The sequence below is a fragment of the Mirounga angustirostris genome, unplaced genomic scaffold (genome assembly GCF_029215605.1).
Source record: "Mirounga angustirostris isolate CCGP_5_RB_7025 unplaced genomic scaffold, mMirAng1.0.hap1 SCAF_13, whole genome shotgun sequence".
Taxonomy (NCBI): Eukaryota; Metazoa; Chordata; class Mammalia; order Carnivora; family Phocidae; genus Mirounga; species Mirounga angustirostris.
In genome coordinates, this window is record NW_026991721.1 from 1,063,084 (window position 1) to 1,084,190 (window position 21,107).

A 21,107-nucleotide genomic window follows, 5' to 3' on the forward strand; every position below is an offset into this window, starting at 1 on the left:
AGGCGCAACAGGCTGGAACCTAGGGCAGCTGAGCGGGCAGGGGTGCTCCTGAAACCTGGGAACTAAACCCAATGCAGTGCTCCTACCCCCGCAGGGGCTTCCGCCTTCTGCCTGCGGAGGAGTGGCCTTGGAAGGCAGACGTGAGCGTGGGAGGCCCTGGACCAGCCCTGGGAGAGAGGAGAGGGCAATGCTGAGGGCTTGGGGTGGGGGGCCCCAAACCCTCTTCCTGGGCTCAGGTCTGGCGTCTGGCGCCCTGTCAGGGTGCGGGGGAACTGGCAGCAGGAGGGTGGGGCGTGTGGCCCTTTATTCAGGCGAGTGGACTCCAGGGAGGGGCCTAAGTCTGGGCCTTCTGTCCCTGAACTTCCCCAGCCTGACCACAAGCCCCTCACTCCCCAGGAGGGTGAGGCTGGTGGGAGTGGGAGTCAAGCAGCTGGAGAGGGCCCATCCCCTGTCGCGGGGTGGGAGGCAGCTGGGGTGGAGGGGCTAGGCCTCAGCATGGCCACCACACGTGCCTGGTGTGGACTGTCTCCCAGCACAGCCTCCCTGGGAGTCCCCCCCCCCACCTGCTGTGAAGAGAGGCCACCCCAGACCCGGTGGGGCTTCCAGGCTGGGGGCTCCTCGTGGGGCCTGGGCACTGATGTCATCCCACTGGAGGCCAGAGGGACCTTACATTCTCCCTGAGCATGGGGCTCAGAGCCTCTGGAGCCTGGAGAGCAGGCAGCCATTCCTCTGCCAGGCTCCATCCCCATCCCACCCCACACCTGGGGGGGTTTGTGAGCGCACTGTGAGCCCCTAGCAGGTCCTGGCCTCCTTGACTCTCCCTAGCTAAAGGTTGCCGCAAGCCGGGTGCTCTTCCAGGAGGGGTGGGGGCTCCTGCACCTCCCCACCCTTTGGAAGGAGGTGCTCTAGCCGCCAAGGGCTGGCCCCTTGGCCCTACCTGCACCCTGTGCCAGAGATCTGGGGTAGGGCCTCCTGAGATGATGCCAGAAGGGTAGTCCAGAGAGCTTTGTGCTCTGCTGGTATCCTGGGTTTAGAGGTTACCATTGTGCCACGACCCCCAGAATGTGGTGCAGGCAGGCTTTGGCTCCAGGCTCAGGAAAGAGCAGGGGTGTGGCTGGAGGAGGTGCCCAGGGAGCGCTGACAACCGGCTCCCCAGAGCACCCTGGCTCTGGTGTCACTCCAGCTGTGTAGCCCAGAGCAAGTCAGCTGCTGTCCTTGGACCCCAAGTTACATGGATCCCCTGTCCAGGGTGCTGAAAGGACCCCGCCCCACCTTTGGGGGGTGGTGCTGGGAACCTGGACTCATTCCCTTTAGCGTCTTTGGGCTTCAGCCCATGTCTTTGCCCAGCACCCTGCTGACTTCCTAAGCCGCTTGTGAGTGGGTGCTGGGGGTGGGACATGTGCTTGCACCAGCTGGGGAAGCGCTGTCCCCAGGCTCAGTTTCACCCTGACCCCATGGGCAGTGACAGGAGAATGGGCCCTGGGGTCAGCTTCTCCCCTACCACACACTCGGCAAACTGTTCTGCCAGACATGCCCCTCCCCGGCCTCTCGACCCCAGCAGGACTCTGGGGGTTTAAGGACAGGATTTGCGGGAGGGAGGGTTCTGCTTCCTCCATAAGAGGCTCTCACCACTGCCCCGCCTGCACCAGGCACAGCCCTGGAGGGAGGCACCCTATGAGTTTCCTCTTCTGAGAAAGGAAGTGGGCTGGTGTGAGGATCAAGGTTCAAGTGGAGGAACCTTAGGAGCCTCCTTTCCGGCCAGTGGTCTGGCTGGAGCAGGCGGCCACATCCAGGCCTGACCACCCCCCAGAGCCCACCCTGCCCTAGGGCCTTAGCCTTAGCACAAGCCCAGGTGACGGAGTCTGCAGCTCATAGGCCAGTGTGGTGCAGAACAGGAGGGGCCGTGTGGCCGGGACGCTGGCTTCTAGGAAGTGGGGTCCCTAGGGGTCCTCCCGGAGGCTGCTGCAGCCTGGAGAGCCAGGGTGACAGGGTGGCCGGCAGAGGCTGCAGGGCCAGGTGCAGCTGGGAGCACGGCAGACAGCCACCCTCCTGCGCCTGCGGCCTGTGCTCTTTGCCTCTGCCCATGAGCTTCTCCCAGGAGCTGGGGGCGGGGCCTCTACAGCCCCCCCAAACCCGCTCTCCTCTGGGCTCAGCTCAGCGCTCAGCTGGCCCACCTGGGCCAGCAGGTTGGGTGGCCCACCACGGCTCTGGCTGCCCGCCCCGGGCTTGTCTGGCTGCATCAAGCTCCCATCGGGGGCCTTTGGCCTGTGGGGAACGCCATGCCTGGCCCCTGCCCATTTGGTTCTGCCTCCAGATCCAGGTGTGTGGGTCCTGGCCTCGGCATGGGGTAGTTGTCCATGTGGGGACAGTGGCCAGGGCCGGACTCCCTGCAGCATCTGGGCCTTCCCTCAGTACGGCTGCCGAGCTGGCCCTTGAGAGCAGAGCCTGGGAAGCTCAGCCCCCAGAGACAGTCAAGGGCAGTGTGTGGACTCTGAGCATGGATCCAGGCCACTCCCATGAGGATACTGGGCGCTGATGCTACGGCTGGGGGGGCTCCCAGTCCTCCCCACCCTCAGGCCTGTGTGCCTCTGCCCCTGCCCGCCCTCTCAGGCTTCTCCCGCTGCCCAGGCTGCTGTGGGCAGCCCAGCCCGGGGAGGTGGGGCTGGCTCAGGGCCGCCAGCCCTGCTGACTCATTTTCCCAACGGCCAGTGTGCTGCCACCTCCCCGCTCCTTCCAGGAGAGCCCAAGCAGGAGGGGTGACAGGGCCGTCTACCCGGCAAGACAGGCGTGTCCGCTGGGCCCCGCCCCGGGGACTGCTCCCTCTCGTGCCCACGAGTGGGGCCCCACAGTGAGGCCAGCTGAGGAGGTGGAGAATGGGTGCCCCTCGGCTATGCTTGCGGCCCTGGGCCCCGAGCCAGAGGTGCAGCGGCTTGTGACGGAGGAGGGGCGGCCTCCCACCCCAGCTGTTAGGGACCCTCGGCTGGCCCCGTGAGCGCTAGCGGCTGGACACTGGTTTCTCCCGAGACACGGACGGAGCCCCGCGCTGCCCTGCTCCTCCACCCTGGCTCAGCAGAAGTGTCCGCCGCCCCCGCACCATGAGTCTCCCTCCCCAGAACCTGCAGTGGGCACCGCTCTCCCTGGTCCCCACGTGCAAGGACCAGCTGACACGGAACCATCACCAGTCGCGGGTGTGAGCACACAGGCAGGGGGCCCTGTGAGCAGGTGCCGGCTCGGTCAGCACCGCGGACAGTGGCCGTCCTTTTCTGCGGCCAGGTTCCTCTCCGGAGAGCCTCTGTCCTCCCCAGGGGGACTCGGCTGTGTCTGGACCACCGCTCGCCACCCGTGAGCCTGCTACCCACTCCTGCCCCACGTCCCACATCCACTCCTCTCACGGGCTTTGCGGGCAGACAGCTGACTCCCACCCTTTCCCTGAATTCTCAGCCTCTTCTGGGGGGGGCGGGGGGACTGCCGGCTGCCAGGCGGGGAGGGAGCCGCAGGAGGACCTTCTTCTGGGCTCAGGAGAGCTGCCTGCCCCCAGGGCAGGACCGCGGCCAGGGCTGGAGGGGGGCAGGGTGCAGGGTCGAGGGCCAGGCGAGTCTGGAGAGTAACTGAGTCAGCAATGGGGAGGGGCCAGGTCTCCACCGAGGCAGGTATTTGGTGATTTGGATGAGAAACGGCAGAAACAATCATTTCTCCCTTTGCTCGCCCCCCCCACCCCGGGCAGGAGCTGCGTGTGCCCTGTGTGCATCACTTCGCAGGACTCTGCAGGGCCGGTGGTGTTCCCAGGTGCTTGCAGAGGCTGTGGCATTCACGTGGCCCTGGCCCACGGCCAGTTGGCAGTGCGGTGGGGGCAGGCGTGGCTGGTCATTCACCTCTCAGGCTCTGCGCTCCTCTCTGCAGAGGGCCCTCTGCACCCGGCACATGGTGGACATGCAGAGAAGGTGGCTGTCCCTGATGCAAGAGTCACCTGCTGCTAGACCCCCGCCCAGACCAAAGGGTAGCCTCTGGGCGGTGAGAGTCCGGGGCCTTCTCTGGGGGCTCCCAGGGCTCAGGGCGCTCGTGAAGGACCACGACCAAGAAGAAGAGCGAGGTCAAGGATGACCCCCAGGAGGCATCCGCTCAGGACTGACCCCTGGCCCTGCAGCACCCTGCTCCTCACTGCTCTGGGGCTGTCCTGCGCCCCTCAGAGCCACGTGGGGCCCAGCACATGCAGGGCCAGCCTCCTCCCTCCTTCCAGACTGTGCAGTGGGCGCGAGGGCCGGTCGGAGCCACGGGGCAGGAGGAGTGGGCACTGCCTGCAGAGTGCTCCCGAGCCCACCCTAGAGAGCACCAGTCCGCCCGCAGCCCCTGCCCCCTGGCTCTCTGGCCCCCTCTGGGTCCCGTGGGCAGTAATAGCTGAGTGGAGGGGCAGGGGGCGCTCAGGACGGCAGCCCATAGGTCCCCCTGACTTTCCTGGCCAGGCTTGGGGTCCCAGGGGGTGGGCACGCTCATTAAAGCACATGCGCGTTTGTGCCCAAGTCTGGGGTGCAGTGAGGACCTGCTGGGTGGGATAGCCCTGGGAGACCTGGGCTCTTCCTTGGCCTTTCGCCTACGCCTTCCCTGTGGGGCTCCTGGATGCCCGGAGCCTTCCTGCAGAATGGACTCAGGCGGTCCAGCCCTCCTGCGCCTGCCGCCCGGGCTTGGCAGTCATCGGTGACAGGACGCTTGCCCTGCGTTGGTACGCGTGTGTGTTTGCTGTAGAGATGGGAATGTGTCACAGTTCGGAGATAAGCCTGAGCTGTTGCAGCGGCTGGGTAATTAGGGTGATTGTGGGCTTCCCCAGCAGACGCTGTCCTCCCACCATCTCGAGCCTGCTTAGTGGGGGCTCCCGAGGGCACATGGCCCACTCCCTGCCTCCAGGGAAGTGGCAGGACTGCTAGGAACCCAAACACCCCACCCCAGAGGACCCCAGGGCTGTGGGAGGCCAGCACATCCAGGGCTGAGTCACTGCCCAGGGTGGCAGGAAGCTTCACTAAGGAGAGGCACCTCTACACTGGGTTTTGAGGGGTGTGTAGAAGTCTGCAGGGCTGAAGACTTCCTTGGCAGAGGCAGCAAGTGGAGGAAGATGAAGGCAGGGAGGGAGTGCCAGGGTTCCAGGGCAGCCCCCCTGCCCCTGGCCCTGCGTCCTGGCCGGCCTCACCTGGGCTCAGCGGGAGGCTCCTGGGGGCCAGGCCCGCGAGCAGCTCAGAGGGGCAGGGGCAGGCCCGTGGCGTGGGGCCTGTTTGGTACACCTTGTCCGCTGGGCAGCCGTGCAGCGGCTGGTGAGGTGGCCATGGCGTTCCCTCAGGGCACACAGCCTGGCAAAGCCCTGGGCGGTGGCACCGGCGGCACGGTTTTGGGCCTCTGGAAGAGGGGCCGGCGTGGCTGTCGGGCTCCCTGTCACTCGGACACCCATTTGTTTCCCTTTTCTGGAAGCAGGGTGACGTTTCCCCTCACGTGTCTGCGATTCCTGCCTCCCGAGGACACGTGTGCACGGCTGTGTGAGGGCTGCGTGTGGGCGCGTCCTCCTGCCCGTCGGCCCGGGCGCGCCGGCCCGTCTGCTCGGTACCCCGGTGCCTGAGCTCCTTCCTGTCCCTCTCGTTGTTTGCCGCAGGGACTGGCCCTCAGAGCTGGCCCAGGGCTGTGCCCACCTGTGTTCGGGAATGCACAGCGATGGCACTCTGCCCTGGGGGTCTCTCGGGCTCCTGTTCCAGCCCTATCTGGCCTGTAGCTGTCTCCTCTGGGGAGGTGTCCGGCCGCCTCGTCCGGTGTCTGACCTGGGCCTTCTGGACTTGGAGGAGCTCGTCCCCCGTGGGGTAGCGGCTTTTGCTGCCCATTTCCCCAGCTACCCTGCCCTGTCAGCCTTGTTCTGGGGACTTGCCAGGCACACGTTTTGCTTCTAACTCTGGCTGGCGCCTGCTGTCTAGATGGCAGGGCTGGTGGCAGGGCCGGTCCCATCCTGGGGGCACTGAGTCCCTGGGCTTCCAGCCTGAATTACAGATGGACGCCAACAGCACCCTCCTGCTGTGTGCTCTGTGCTCTTCCTGCTGACCTTGAATCACAGGACTCAGGCCAGATCAAAGGCAGCCGGCAAGAGGCTCCAGGGGTCTGCAGGCCTCCTTGGGGTGGGAGCTGGGCCGGGGGGGGGGGCTCTGCGGGCACACCCTGCTGGAGCCCAGGAGCCCATCTGTCCTTCCCTGAGTGTGCACACGAGCTCCTGGCCCTTGGGCATCGCCCACAAAGGCCCAGGTCCCCCACCTGCCACTGCTCCTGCCTCTGGGCAAGTATGGTGTCCTCCCTCAGCCAAGCTCCCTGTGCCCACGGAGAGGCTAGCCTGCAGGCCCATCCAGCCCAACACCGGGGGAGGGCAAGAAGCCGTGCTGAGAAGGACAGCCGTGACCGTGCTCCACGGAAGGACACAGAGGCCACGTAAAGTTACGGACGTGCGGTCCGTTAAGGGAAGGTGTTTTTTATGCATGTGACAGGGATTCATTTCCCATAAAAATTGAGGGGCTCGTGCAAATTGGTAAGAATCCCCCAAACCCAGGTGAACCCAAGCAGCTGGTGAGCATGACAAGGAGCTCAAGGTCACAGTTAAAGCAGCAACAACTAGGGGGCCGGGTCACCCCAGAACCATGGATGGGGTGGGTGTGCAGTCGGGGTCCCGACTTTGATCAAATCTGATGACACAGTGCCGGTGCCCCTCAGTGTTCACAGAAAGGGCATCCCAGGGTTGGGCTGTGATGCCATGGTGAACGGGGTCCCCCGGCCCCCTGTGCCCCCAAGTGCAGGAGGTGGGTTCAGCCATCATGATCGCCTTCACGTGCCCACCTGGGAATGAAATCACCTTGGGGAATGTCGGGGTTGGGGGCCTAGGCTCAGGGATGGAGAGGTGGGGTGTCCTGGGCCTGAGCCCACAGAGCGGTCCAGCCAGAGGTCTGGAGGGTGCTGGCAGTGGCCGGGGCTGCAGTGGGGGCGAGGCTGCTGGTGGCCCCGGAGGCCTGTCCCAGCCAGGGAGGGGAGGGAGGAGAGGCGGAGGCCTGGCTGTGGCCACACGACAAGGGGGCGGCGACCAGGACCATAGACGTGTGCTGGGGCTCAGGTCCTAGAAGTGGGGCCGTGAGGAGGACTGAATTAGTGTTCTGCCCTGGGGGGGTCCAGGGGTGGGGGGCGGGGCAGGGGGGGTGACAGGCTGGGGTGGTGCCGTCCAGGGAGTGGCCTTGGGCCCATTGTACTGTCCTGGAGACAGCAGCGAGCCGGACACTGTCTGGACATCTCTGCCCAGAGATCTGCAGGCTGAAAGGAAGTTGGTGGGTCGGGTGGCAGAGGCTGAGCATCCCGGAGGCAGGGGTCCCTAAGGGTCCAGGCAGGGGGTGGCCCCGAGTCTGAGATACCCTGGCTTTCCTGCTGGGCAGTGGCTGAAGGCCTGGAGTGGGGGGACTCTGGGGGTCATGGCCTCGAGAGCAAGGGGAGGGTCTCAAGGAGGTCAGAGGGCTGGTCCCGTGGGCAGAGGATGTGGTGTGGGGCAGGGATACTCCAAGATGGAGCTCTTCTGGGCAGTGACCAAGGAGCGTGGGACGGCGGACAGCGGCTGTGGGAGTCCCACTTGAGGCGCACTGGGCGGAGAGGGGTGGGGGCAGGGCCCAGGCCCTGAGTGAGGGGCCTTGAGGGGGAGCAGGTAGGCCCCTGCTGGTTGGAGCCCTGGATGGGGTCTCAGGGGGCTTCTCTACCCTGCAGGCCTTGTGAAGCTGGGGATTCACTGTGTCACGTGCCAGAAGGTGGCTATTAAAATTGTCAACCGGGAGAAGCTCAGCGAGTCTGTGCTGATGAAGGTGAGCTCAGTGTGGGGGGCCTGTGGTGAGAACCCCGGGGGCTGCAGAGAAGCCAGCCCAGGTGGGTCCCACTCGCTTGGTCCTGCTGGAGCACAGGTGGGCGGCTCCAGCCACAGAGCGGGCTCCCTGCGCTGCTGTCCTTTGACCGTGACCAGCACCCTCCGTGCTGGCTGCCGCCCACCGGCCAGCCTGCCCTTTCTCCTGGCCTCAGCCAGGAACCTGGGAGGGACAGGCCGCATCCCGGGGCACCGTCTGGGCCCTGTGCCAACCTGCTGGGGTAGCCAGTGGGGCCTCAATTTCCCCAGTTAGATTCAGGAGGAGGCCCCTGCCTCAGAGAGGGAAAGAGGACATGACACTTCCCGGGACGGGACCACACCACCCCTCCTGCTTCCCGCCCTCCTCCCTCCCCAGTACTGGGAGCCCCTCGTGTGGTGGAGTCTGGGCCCCCTTTGGGACTGGACACTCAGTGGGAAGGGGTTGCTCAGGCCTCGGGTTCCCCCATCTATCTGTCTGCTCACCCGTGGGTGTGGGGCACTCAGACCTTCGCAGGCAGGTGGCATGCTGGGGGGTCCCTTCCACCACGCCTGCCGCTGCCCTGGGGACTGTGCCGCACATACTCTCCCAGCCATCTCCCGAGGGGGCACGTGGGGCCAGCATGCGAGGAGGGCAGTGATGGGCTGCCTGAGGGGCGGAGGGTGATGGGGGAGCTGCTGATGGGGAAGAGGACCTCGCCAGAGGGCAGGGAGTGACTTGTGTGGGCCCCACTGGGGAACCCCAGAGACCACAGATGGGGCAGTTTTAAGGGAAGGTGATGCTTGCTTGGATGGGAGCGGGCAGACCCTGACCTTCCTTTGGACAGCACCTGGGTCTCACATGTTCAGTTGGGGACACTGAGTTCTAGCTGCCCATAAGCTCTCCGAGCAGAGACACAGAGCTCAGTGGCAGGGGCCTGAGGATCTAACTGGGGCCCACCCCCCTGAAGGCCTGGCAGGGCCGGGGTGGAGGGGCTGGGAGGCAGCCCCCTTGTGTGATGCCCCTGGGATGGGATGGGCCAGTCCATAGGGGTGCAGACCCCATCACTAGGCTGGCCCTCCTCCAAGCCTCCTGCTGCCCCCATGACCCAGCCAAGGCATCCAGGCGGGCACGGGCCACTCGATCTCTCTGTCTCCCCACCAGCCAGAGACCTCTGGAGGGCAGGGCAGCATGGCATCGGTGTCCCCCACCGCCCAGCCCCAGGGCTGTGGGTAAGAGGTGACGGGGTGGTGGATGCAGGGAGCAGGGCAGTGAGCCTGCCCCCAGATGGACCTCTTCTTCGCATGCAGGTGGAGCGGGAGATTGCCATCCTGAAGCTCATCGAACACCCTCACGTTCTAAAGCTGCACGATGTTTATGAAAACAAAAAATATTTGTAGGTATTGCCGGGTCTGGAGAGCCGGGGTGGGGCCTTGGGGAGGGCACAGGCAGCCCCCCGGGCAGGGGGCCCTGGTGAGGAGGGAGCTCTCAGGAGGCTTCCACGGTCAGCGCTCCCGGCCCAGACCACGGCAGAGTCACCAACTGTATGGCCTCCCTGAGCTCACCTGGGCTGTGGGTGGTGGTCCCTCCCAAGGTCACTGCAGGGGGGGCGTCCATCCCTGTCACTCCTGCTTGTGTGACTATAGGAGGCCCGGCCTGTGATGCCCAGGCCTCAGGAGGGGCCCCGGCGGCACTGTCCTTGGGCACGTTGGCACTGAGTGAGGAAACGTGAGCAAGGGGCTGGCCCGGGGGACCCTCGAGGGCTCGACTCCAAGCCCCAGCCCCGAAGAGGCCTGGGTGCCTGCTGGACGGAACTGGCTGGCCCAGGTGGCCGGCCACAGCCCACCAACACTGTTGTGGGCAGTGGAGGTTGGGGCACGAAGCCGGCCACCCAGGGCTGCCCGGGGGAGCAGGAGGGCTCGGGTACACGGTTGGAGGACGGGCCCTGGGTGCAAACCGCGGTCCCTCCTACACGTGACTCACTCTTTGGGCCTGTTTCCTCAACGCCCTGGCATTCCCACTGCGCCAGCCGGGACCCACGTGTTTGAGGGTTAGGGTGACGGGAGCCGCCCGGTCAGCACGGGTGTGGGGGTGCTGGGTGGCAGGCCCCTGACACTGCGAGCACAAGGAAGTCTGCCCCCAGAGACAACACCTGCATGGCCCCCCACCATCGGCCTCACCGGGGGGCCCACCTTGCAGTGTCAGGGGCGTCCCAGGAGCTTGGGGCACACAATGCGGGAGACCCATCACGCCTCATTTCTGCTGAGATCCTCTTGAGGATAGACCTGGTGGGGGGGGAGGAAACGACAGGCAGAGCCTTTGGCCCCAAGGAGGCCACAGTGGGGGGGGGGGTCGTAGGACAGCAGTCCAGTGGGGGGCACAGCCTGGGCAAAGACCCAATGACAGGGACACCATGCCCAGCATGAGGGTGATCGGGGGGCCAGGCTGGGTCCTGCAGGGCCCCGCACGCTCCCCAGGACTCCCAAGCCCAAGGCCACCCGGGTGAGGGAGGAGCCAGGGGCTCTCTGCCGACGAGGTCAACCTGGCCTGTGCTGTGCTTGGATCCTCCCACTCGGGAGCAGGGCAGGACCCCCAGGAGGGCCCCTCCTGCCTGAATCCCACCTAGTGCCCCCTCCAGGCTCCCTGTGCTCCCACCCCCACTGACCCCTCCATTCTTGCAAGACCAGCTCTGGAGACACCCTTGGCTTCCTCCAGGAACTCCTTGGGGGTCCTGCAGACATCCGTATGCACATGTCCCGGGGGCCTCGGGGTCCCTCCCTCCCTGTAGCCCCTGTCACCAGGCCAGACATGGCATGCCCTGCCCCTCCAGCTCTCCCCATCCTGCCCTGCCCCCACCACAGCCCTGCGCCATAGCCCAGAGGGCCCTCAGTCCCTGGGCCCCTGCCAGTGACCGATGCAGCAGAGGCGAGGGCACAGAGGGGTGGCAGAGGGGAGTGCCAGGCCTCGAGGCTACTGGCCCACAGAGCCAGGGAGCCCGGGGCCCTGTCAGAATCCTCCCGGGGGCCCAGCCCCCAGCCCCTGCCCCAGTCCAGACCACCAGGCCCTGGGGAGCCGAGTGGGGCGGTTACGACCTGCCCGCTGGGCCATGCCCACCTTTTTCCTCTGTCTTCCAGGACCCAGTGTGAGGGCCACCCCTGGGTGCCCCCAGCCCTGCCCTGCTCCAACCCCTTGCTCACCCTGTTTGGAGGTCTGCCCTATTGGCCAGGGCTCCCTCAGGGCCTGAGTGTCTGATTCAGACCCCTGCTCTGGGAGCCCAAGCTGGACTAGCCGGGGAGGGCCTAGAATGGTCACAGCCCCAGCTTGCGTGGGTGTCCACAGCCACAGTGTCCCTTTCGCCTGGAGGCCCGGCCGTCCCTCAGCCAGGGGGCCAGGGGTGACCCTGTGCCTGGATTCCCCACAGCAGAGGGCTCCCCCCATGGTGGTGCCGGAAGCAGGCCTGCCAGGAGGTGGGGGGCGTGGGGCCCTCATGCCGAGGGTGCTGGAGGCTGGGACAGGCAGAGGTTGGTGCCAGGATGGGGTGCTGGCCTGCAGCCTCTGGCCAGTGCTGCTGTGGCTGGGTGGCCCCAAGGCGGGCGGGTTGGGCCCCGTGCAGCCACCCGATGCCCACCTGTCCCCCGCAGATACCTGGTGCTAGAACACGTGTCTGGTGGGGAACTCTTCGACTACCTTGTCAAGAAGGGGAGGCTGACCCCCAAAGAGGCCCGGAAGTTCTTCCGGCAGATCATCTCTGCGCTAGACTTTTGCCACAGCCACTCTATATGGTGCGTGCCCCCACCCCCCGCCAGGTGCCCCCCACCCCCCGGCAGGTGCCCCCATCCCCCGGCAGGTGCCCCCATCCCCCGGCAGGTGCCCCCACCCCCAACCAGGTGCCCCCACCACCCACCAGGTGCCCCCATCCCCCACCAGGTGCCCCCCACCCCCCACCAGGTGCCCCGATCCCCCGCAAGGTACCCCCCACCACCCACCAGGTGCCCCCATCCCCCGCCAGGTGCCCCCCACCCCCCGCCAGGTGCTCCCCACCCCCCGCCAGGTACTCTCCCTCCCCCACCAGCTACCCCCCACCCCCCACCAGGTGCCCCCCACCCCCTGCCAGGTGCCCCCATTCCCCCGCCAGGTGCCCCTATCCCCCGCCAGGTGCCCCCCACCCCCCGCCAGGTGCTCCAATCCCCCGCGAGGTACCCCCCACCACCCACCAGGTGCCCCCATTCCCCCGCCAGGTGCCCCCATCCCCCACCAGGTGCCCCACACCCCCCGCCAGGTGCCCCCACCCCCAACCAGGTGCCCCCCACCCCCCGCCAGGTGCCCCCATCCCCCGCCAGGTACCCCACCCCCAACCAGGTGCCCCCCACCCCCCGCCAGGTGCCCCCATCCCCCGCCAGGTGCCCCCACCCCCCGCCAGGTGCCCCAATCCCCCGCGAGGTACCCCCCACCACCCACCAGGTGCCCCCATCCCCCGCCAGGTGCCCCCACCCCCAACCAGGTGCCCCCACCACCCACCAGGTGCCCCCATCCCCCACCAGGTGCCCCAATCCCCCACGAGGTACCCCCCACCACCCACCAGGTGCCCCCATTCCCCCGCCAGGTGCCCCCCACCCCCCGCCAGGTGCCCCCATCCCCTGCGAGGTACCCCCCACCACCCACCAGGTGCCCCCATCCCCCGCCAGGTGCTCCCCATCCCCCACCAGGTGCCCCCATCCCCTGCCAGGTGCCCCCCACCCCCCGCCAGGTACTCTCCCTCCCCCACCAGCTACCCCCCATCCCCCACCAGGTACCCCCCACCAGGTACTCTCTCTCCCCCACCAGGTACCCCCCACCCCCCACCAGGTGCCCCCCACCCCCACGAGGTGCCCCCCACCAGGTACTCTCCCTCCCCCACCAGGTACCCCCCACCCCCTGCCAGGTGCCCCCCACCCCCCATGAGGTACACCCCCGTTCCCCATGAGGCAAAGCCTCATCCCCTGCCAGGTGCCCATTTCCAACCAGGTGCCCCCATCCCCCACCAGGTACTCTCCCTCCCCCACCAGGTACCTCCACACCCCACCATGTGCCCCCATCCCCACCAGGTACCCCCCACCCCCCACCAGGTGCCCCCATCCTCCGCCAGTTACCCTCTCAACCCCCACCAGTTATCCTTCATCCCCTAGCAGGTGCCCCCATCCCCCACCAGGTGCTCCCTACCCCTCGCGAGGTGCCCCCCACCAGGTACTCTCCCTCCCCCACCAGGTACCCCTCACCCCCCGCCAGGTTCCCCCCACCCCCCGTGAGGTACACCCCCGTTCCCCATGAGGCAAAGCCTCATCCCCTGCCAGGTGCCCATTTCCCACCAGGTACTCTCCCTCCCCCACCAGGTACCCCCACCCCCCACCAGGTGCCCCATCCCCCGCCAGGTGCCCCCCACCCCCCGCCAGGTGCCCCCATCCCCCACCAGGTACACCCCACCCCCACCAAGTACCCCCCACCAGGTACTCTCCCTCCCCCGCCAGGTACCCCCCACCCCCCACCAGGTGCCCCCATCCCCCGCCAGGTACACCCCACCCCCACCAGGTGCCCCCCACCCCCCACGAGGTACACCCCCGTTCCCCATGAGGCAAAGCCTCATCCCCTGCCAGGTGCCCATTTCCAACCAGGTGCTCCCATCCCCCGCGAGGTACACCCCCGTTCCCCATGAGGCAAAGCCTCATCCCCTGCCAGGTGCCCATTTCCAACCAGGTGCCCCCATCCCCCGCCAGGTACTCTCCCTCCCCCACCAGGTACTCCCACACCCCACCAGGTGCCCCATCCCCCACCAGGTGCCCCCACCCCCCGCCAGGTGCCCCCATCCCCTGCCAGGTACCCTCTCAACCCCCACCAGTTATCCTTCATCCCCCACCAGGTACCCCCTCCCCCGCGTGGTACACCCCCATTCCCCATGAGGCAAAGCCTCATCCCCTGCCAGGTGCCCATCCCCCACCAGGTACTCCCCACCCCCCACCAGGTGCCCCCATCCCCACCAGGTACCCCCCACCCCCACCAGGTAACCTCCCACCCCCCACCAGGTACCCCCACCAGGTACTCCCCATCCCCACCAGGTACCCCCAACCCCCACCAGGTGCCCCCATCCCCACCAGGTACCCCCCACCCCCACCAGGTAACCTCCCACCCCCCACCAGGTACCCCCACCAGGTACTCCTCATCCCCCACCAGGTACCCCCCCACCCCCACCAGGTAACCTCCCACCCCCCACCAGGTACCCCCACCAGGTACTCTCCCTCCCCCACCAGGTACCCCCCATTCCCCACCAGGTGCCCCCTACCCTCCACCAGGTACCCCCACCAGGTACTCTCCATCCCGCACCAGGTACCCCCATTCCCCACCAGGTGCCCGCCACCCCCCACCAGGTACCCTCCCATTCCCCACCAGGTGTCCCCCATCCCCACCAGGTACCCCCACACCCCACCAGGTGCCCCCATCCCCACCAGGTACCCCCCACCCCCACCAGGTAACCTCCCACCCCCCACCAGGTACCCCCACCAGGTGCCCCCCACCCCTACCAGGTACCCTCTCAACCCCTACCAGTTATCCTTCATCCCCCACCAGGTACTCCCCATCCCCCACCAGGTACCCTCCATCCCCACCAGGTACCTCTCACCCCCACTGGGTACCCTCCATCCCCCACCAGGTACTCCCTATCCCCCACCAGGTAACCCCCCATGCTCCACCAGGTACCCTCCACCCCCCACCAGGTACCCCCTGCACCAGGTACCCCTCACCCCCCACCAGGTACTCTCCACCCCCCACCAGGTACCCCCCACCAGGTACCCTCCACCCCCTACCAGGTACCCCCCAGCACCAGGTACCCCTCACCCCCCACCAGGTACTCTCCACCCCCCACCAGGTACCCTCCACCAGGTACCCTCCACCCCCTACCAGGTACCCCCCAGCACCAGGTACCCCTCACCACCCACCAGCTACCCCCAGACCAGGTATCTCCACCCCACCCTTGCACTCCCTCTGTGCCCCTGGAACAGACAGCACACTTTCTATTGACGCCCCCCCCCCCTTTAGGAGCATCAGGAAGCTACTGCCAGGTGTCCACCCCAGATTCCAGAAGCCCCCTCCTCAGGTTTCTCAGGGGTCCTGGGGCCAGGTCACCCTGGATTGGGGGTCCCAGGTTGGCCTCGGCCCAGAGCACGTACGGGGGGGCCCCAGGGAGTAAAGCAAAGCCTGCCTCGGGGGCGGGTGGGAGCAGGTGGTGTGACCCCAGAGGGTCTCTGTTTCTCTGTCCCCTGAGACCACAGCCGCCAGGCAGGGGACTTCCCATTGGCTGCCTGTGATATCACCAGGCTGGGCTGCCATTGGCCCCATGCTGTGCAGATAGGCTTTTGGGGAGGGGAGGCAGCTAGGGGGACTGGTCAGCCTCAATCCCACCTTCCTTCCCAGCCACAGGGATCTGAAGCCAGAGAACCTCCTACTAGATGAGAAAAACAACATCCGGATCGCCGACTTCGGCATGGCGTCGCTGCAGGTTGGCGACAGTCTGCTGGAGACCAGCTGCGGGTGAGCGGCCCTGGCAGGCCGGGAGACGGCCCGGCCCCGGTCCCCGAAGGCCCCCGCCCCGCCCCGCCCCGGCCATGCCGCCGGTGGTCTCAGCTGCTCAGCGGTGGGGGACCTGGAGCCCCAGGAGCCCAGGACCTTCACTCTGCCCTCAGATTTTGCTGCCAAGTGTGACGCTGTGGAGGGACCCTTCCCGTGACCATTCAGCCCGGGCCTGTGCTCGGCTCCACGGCCCTGGAAGGCGGGTCCGGTCCCAGTGGCTGCCCGCTTGCTGGGCGGGCACTCAGCCCCATGGTCCTTCGGGGACGTTACTCCCCTTGGAGCAGGGCGGCAGGCAGACAGCCTCGAGCGTGGCGGAGCCCACAGGCTCCTGTGTCTCGGCCTCCCCCAGAAGCACACAGTCGGGATTGGGTTGGGAGGGGGTGGCACGAAAGCCCCTTGAGCCTCCTGGTGGGCCTGGGGGCCCCCCAGAGGGGCGTTCTCCTGCAGGCAGAGCATGCCTCCGGACATCCGCACTGCTGTGGTCCTGGGGGGCAGCCCCGAGTGCAGGCGGGGTGGGGTGGCCAGGGCAGACAGCAGGTCCCGAACCCCGTGCCTGACTGTTGCTTTTGCCCCCAGATCGCCCCACTACGCCTGCCCCGAGGTGATCCGGGTAAGTAGCCCCCCCGCCGCCCTTGTCGCCCCCTGTCCAGGGGGCTTTGCCACCCGAGCCTTGCAGACCCCGGGCCCTGGCCGACTGCCCCCTGCACCCTGTGCCCGGGCCCCACCATTTCTGCGGAGCCCGGCCGTTCACCCCGCCTACCCCACTGCCGCCCGCAGGGGGAGAAGTATGACGGCCGCAAGGCGGACGTGTGGAGCTGCGGCGTGATCCTGTTCGCCCTGCTGGTGGTGAGGCCCCCTCCCCTCCCCCGCGGCGCTGCCCCTGTGCGCCCCTCCCCAGGTGACCCCAGTCCCCTGCCGGCAGGGGGCTCTGCCCTTCGATGACGACAACCTGCGGCAGCTGCTGGAGAAGGTGAAGCGGGGCGTGTTCCACATGCCACACTTCATCCCGCCCGACTGCCAGAGCCTGTTGCGGGGCATGATCGAGGTGGACGCGGCCCGGCGCCTCACGGTGGGTCCCGGGCGTCCCGGAGGGGTTGGGGGGCCTCCTTCTCTCCCTTACGCCGCCCCCCCAGAGCCTGCAAGGTCCCATCTCCGGCGTCTCCTCCCGGGCCAAGGGATGGCGCCTGCAGGGTAACCCCACCTGGGCCTGTGAGTGTGGTATGGGGGGCCCTGGGTGTGCACGGTGCGTGTGAGCACGTGGGTGAGGAAGCGCCGTGTGTGTGCGTGGCTGTCTGCGGGCACGAGTGTGGATGCGTGGTTTGGGAGTGCTGGTGTGCCCGGCAGGGGAGTCCCCACTGATGCTGACCCCTGAGTCCTGGGCTTTCCAGGGCCTGGTCCGTGTGAATAGCTCCCCACGACCACTGCTGATGCCTGGGGGCCAGGGAAGGTCCGAGGGCAGCTCTTCCTTCCGAAAGACGCCCCCAGCTGGCCACCTCCGGCCTCCCTGGGGTTCAGCTAGTGCCGGGAGGGCGGGTCCCCAGAGCAGGGGCAGCAGGACTCCCCGGGCTGGCCTGCCCAGGACAGGGGCGGCCCAGCGCCCAAGAGGCCACCCTCGCCCACCCTCCCCAGCCAAGCTGTCCCGAGTGGAGTTGGGGGGAGAGCAGGGCTGGCTCCCAAGCCTCCTGCTCACACCTGCACCCAGCCCCTTCCTGTGCGCAGGAGGGCCACCCTGGCCGCTTCCCCTGCCCTCCTCCCTTGGCCTCCTTCCTGGAGCCTGAGACCCCAGAGGTCACCTTGCTTCCGTGCTCCCTCCCTCTGCCGCCCAGGTCCCCCAGCCCTGCCGGCAGCCCCCCGGCCCTGCCCACCTTCCTTCTCTCTCTAGGTCAGCATTTTCTCTTCGACCTGGGGTAGGCAGGGCCAAGGGTGCTACCTGGAGCCTCCGGGAACGCAGCCCCTCCCCACACGTTCCCCACCCTCCACCCACATTGTCCCCCATGTTCTCTCTCCCTCTCTCCTCCCCTCCCCACCCCCTCACCAGCCCCCTCCCCCCCACTCCTCCTGTCACGCTGTCTGCACACTCCTGTGCTCTGTCCCTCCCCATGCTCCCGCCGCTGGCCTCCTAACGCGGGCTCCTCCATCCCTCCTCGTACTAACTCCCTGTTTCTCTTTCCTTGTAGCTAGAGCACATTCAGAAACACATATGGTATATGTAAGTAGCTCTTCCTCCCACATCGCCTGCTTTGCCTGCCACCTGTCACCGTGGCCTGGAGGGCCTGCTAGGGAAGGCGGGGGGTGACCCAGCCCAGGGCAGGCCTGCCCCCAGCCTCAGCCGCTCCTGGCTCTCAAGGCCCCCGGGGCGGGCCTGTGCTGGGCTCAGGCAGCACGCAGGAGGCGTGCAGGGGCTGGGCGCACAGAGAGCAGCAAGACTCAGGGCCCCAGGAAGGGGTGGGCCCCGCCCTCCCGGCACCTCGGGGTGGGGGGCGGAGGAGCCCCAGGCTGCGGAGGGCAAGGGAGTGACCCTGGGTGCCTGTCGTCCACAGAGGGGGCAAGAACGAGCCAGAGCCAGAGCAGCCCATCCCCCGCAAGGTGCAGATCCGCTCGCTGCCCAGCCTGGAGGACATCGACCCCGACGTGCTGGACAGCATGCACTCTCTGGGCTGCTTCCGGGACCGCAACAAGCTGCTGCAGGACCTGCTGTCCGAGGAGTACGTTGGCGGGGGGCTGCGGCGCAGCCTGGCCGGGGGCCCCAGCGGCCCCTCCCAGGCAGGCGGCCATGGGGTGGGACCCCATCCAGGAACAGACTTGCCAACCCTTCTTGGTGCCTCTCACCCACTGCAGGGAAAACCAGGAGAAGATGATTTATTTCCTTCTCCTGGACCGGAAAGAAAGGTACCCGAGCCATGAGGACGAGGACCTGCCCCCCAGAAATGAAATAGGTATAAGGTGGCAGGGTGGCCTGGCCCCATGCTGCCCCTCCCAGGCCCAGCGGGCTGCCTTGCCCTGACCCCTGTCTGCACACAGACCCTCCCCGGAAGCGTGTGGACTCCCCAATGCTGAACCGGCACGGCAAGCGGCGGCCTGAACGCAAGTCCATGGAGGTGCTCAGCGTGACGGACGGCGGCTCCCCGGTGCCCGCGCGCCGGGCCATCGAGATGGCCCAGCATGGCCAGAGGTGCGTGCCTTCCAGGAGGACCCAACGCTCTGCCTCCTGGTGGCCTGGCCTGGTCGGCGTTGGCACTGCTCACGGGCTGTGCTGGGCCTGGTATGGCTCATCTCTGCCTCCCGGCCCTGGGGCTGGGCCAAGGCCACTGGGTGGGCCTGGACCACGCTGTGCTAGGGGCTGGGCCAGGCTGTTCAGGCTGCTTGTGCTGGACTGGACTAAGCTGAACTTGGCTGGGCTGAGTGAGCTGAGCTGGGCTGGGCTGGACTGGACTGAGCTGGGCTGGGTTAGACTGACCTGGTCTGGGGTGGACTGAGCTGGGCTGAGCTGGACTGCACTGAGCTGGACTGGGCTGGATTAGACTGAGCTGGACCAGGGTGGACTGAGCTGGGCTGGGCTGGGCTGGACTGGGGTGGGCTAGACTGAACTGGGCTAGGCTAGACTGGGCCGGACTGGGGTGGACTGACTTGGGCTGGACTGGACTATGCTGGGCTGAGCTGGGTTGTACTGTGCTGAGCTGGACTGAGCTGGGCTGAGCTGGGCTGAGCTGGGCTGGACTAGACTAGATTGAGCAGGGCTGGGCTGGGCTGAACCGGACTGGGATGGACTGAGCTGGGCTGGGCTGGACTGAGCTGGAATGGACTGAACTGGACTGGGCTGGACTGGGCTGAACTGGGCTAGACTGAGCAGAGCTGGGCTGAGCTGGGTGGGTTATACTGAGCTGAGTTGGGCTGGACAGGACTAGCCTAGAGTGGGCGGGACTGGGTTGGACTGAGCTGGGCTAGACTGGGCTGGGCTGGGCTGGATCGGGGTGGACTGGGTTGGCCTCGACTGAGCTGGGCTGAACTGGACTGAGCAGGATTGGACTAGACTGGACTTGACTGAGCTGGACTGAGCTGAACTAGGCTGGACTGGACTGAGCTGGGCTGGACTGGGGTGGACTGGGCTTTGCTCTGTTGGCCTGGGTTGTACTGGGCTGGTCAGCCATCTGGAACAGGGTTGGGCTGAACTGGAGTGGACTGGACTTGGCTACACTGGGGTCAGGCCATGTGCAGAGCCGCCCAGCAGGCCTGTCCCCGCTTGATGTTGGCCCCATGTTTGGGTCATCTGTGGTAGTGTGGGGGTCAAGGACAAGGATGGAATTCTGCCTGGTCACAAGCAGGTCCGGGCTGTCCCAACAGCGCTCCCTGGAGGAAGGAAGGGTGTCCTGGTCCTGCAGAGCCTCAGCTCTGGCTGGCAAGGAGGGGCCCTTGGCCAGTCCTCATCCTGGCGCTGGGCAGGGCCTGCTTGGGGAGGGGATTTTTGCTATAGCTCTTGGACCTGGAGACCCAGCTCTGGGGGTCCCGGCTCTGGGGCTGCCCCTGGTCAGCTGGGGGCTGAGTGCTGGGGATAGCCGGGCCTCTCAAGGTATTTGCCAGGAAACAGGGCCACCATCAGGATTAAACTGGGCTGGTGGTCCTCAGCTCCCTTGGTGGTCCCAGGCCTCCCCCATGGAAACGGGCTGGCTCTAGACCGCCACGGGCCGCTGCCCATGGGCTCCGGCACCGGGGGGCTGGTGAGGGTGGCGGGAGAAAGGTCTCTGCTGGCTGAGCTCCTGCCCTGTGCCTCGCGTCCTGCTTGTTATGGGCACCCCTCTCCCCAGCAGGCCCCCAGGGTGAGAGGCCACCTCTCTCCAGCCCACCTTTCCTGAGCCTTGCCCCTGCTCAGTGCAGGCTGAGTGCTGATGTGGGGCCCACCACATCCTGGCCACCCCGCGTCCCTCCCTCACCCGCCTGGAGCAGGGGCTGGGCATGAGAGGCCACAGAGCCCAGTGTCCCGCTCTGCCTTCCAGGCCTGGCTGCCTCAGGGTGGGAGGAGCTGGGACCGGGTCAGCTGTGGACCGTCCCGGCGGCCCCTGGAGCGTCCCTTCCTCCCGACACCGCCCGACCTGCCGCTGCCGCTCCAGGCCCCGCTGCTTTTTCTGGCTTGGGCCACCGGCTGGGGCTGCAGGGGTCCTAGGGCTGGTGGTGGGTACTGGACATCCTCCATCCAAGGCCTGCCCCCTCCCCGCCCAGCAGGTCACCAGGGTGGGGTGCGCTGTGGCCCTGGCACTCTCCTGCCTGACCTCCCTCATGCCCGTGTGCCTGGCCTGGGGCCAGGTGGGCCATGCCCAGCTTGTGTGGAGCTGTGCGGAGGTCCAGCCTCCCGGGCCGCCTGGTGGGGCTGCGTCAGTAACTCTGTTTTCTCGCTTTGTTCCTGCTGTAGTAAAGCAATGTTCAGTAAAAGCCTGGATATCGCTGAAGCCCACCCCCAATTCAGCAAAGAAGACAGGTATACACCCTGCCCACCCATCCCCCGCCCCCCAGCCCCAAGGACGACGGTGGGCCTGGTGGCAGGGCTGGGCCTGAGGCGCTTCCAGCCCTCGCAGCTCTGGCGAGGGAGACCTCCACAGGCTGGGGAAGGGCCTGGGCCAGGCGGGCCTGAGGCCCCGAGGAGGCGTGGGCTGCCGG

General features: G+C 67.2%; 1 protein-coding gene across 11 annotated transcripts in view; it reads left to right on the forward strand.

Moving 5' to 3' along the window:
- The window catches only part of BRSK2 (BR serine/threonine kinase 2), a 62,963-nt gene that overhangs the window by 27,979 nt on the left and 13,877 nt on the right, over window positions 1-21,107 (forward strand). For 7 of the 11 annotated variants that reach the window (XR_010406740.1, XR_010406739.1, XM_064575981.1 and 4 more), the window contains exons 2-13: window positions 7,756-7,850; window positions 9,173-9,258; window positions 11,504-11,644; window positions 15,303-15,419; window positions 16,035-16,068; window positions 16,236-16,304; window positions 16,381-16,527; window positions 17,636-17,667; window positions 17,999-18,163; window positions 18,297-18,394; window positions 18,480-18,630; window positions 20,863-20,928. Coding sequence is in view for 8 of the 11 variants with exons in the window: in XM_064575981.1 (XP_064432051.1) it covers window positions 7,756-7,850; window positions 9,173-9,258; window positions 11,504-11,644; window positions 15,303-15,419; window positions 16,035-16,068; window positions 16,236-16,304; window positions 16,381-16,527; window positions 17,636-17,667; window positions 17,999-18,163; window positions 18,297-18,394; window positions 18,480-18,630; window positions 20,863-20,928 (1,201 nt within the window). In the remaining 3 variants the exon portion in view is untranslated. The remainder of the gene's footprint in view (window positions 1-7,755; window positions 7,851-9,172; window positions 9,259-11,503; window positions 11,645-15,302; window positions 15,420-16,034; window positions 16,069-16,235; window positions 16,305-16,380; window positions 16,528-17,635; window positions 17,668-17,998; window positions 18,164-18,296; window positions 18,395-18,479; window positions 18,631-20,862; window positions 20,929-21,107) is intronic. The other 4 variants (XR_010406741.1, XM_064575987.1, XM_064575983.1 and 1 more) reach the window with 1 other exon arrangement.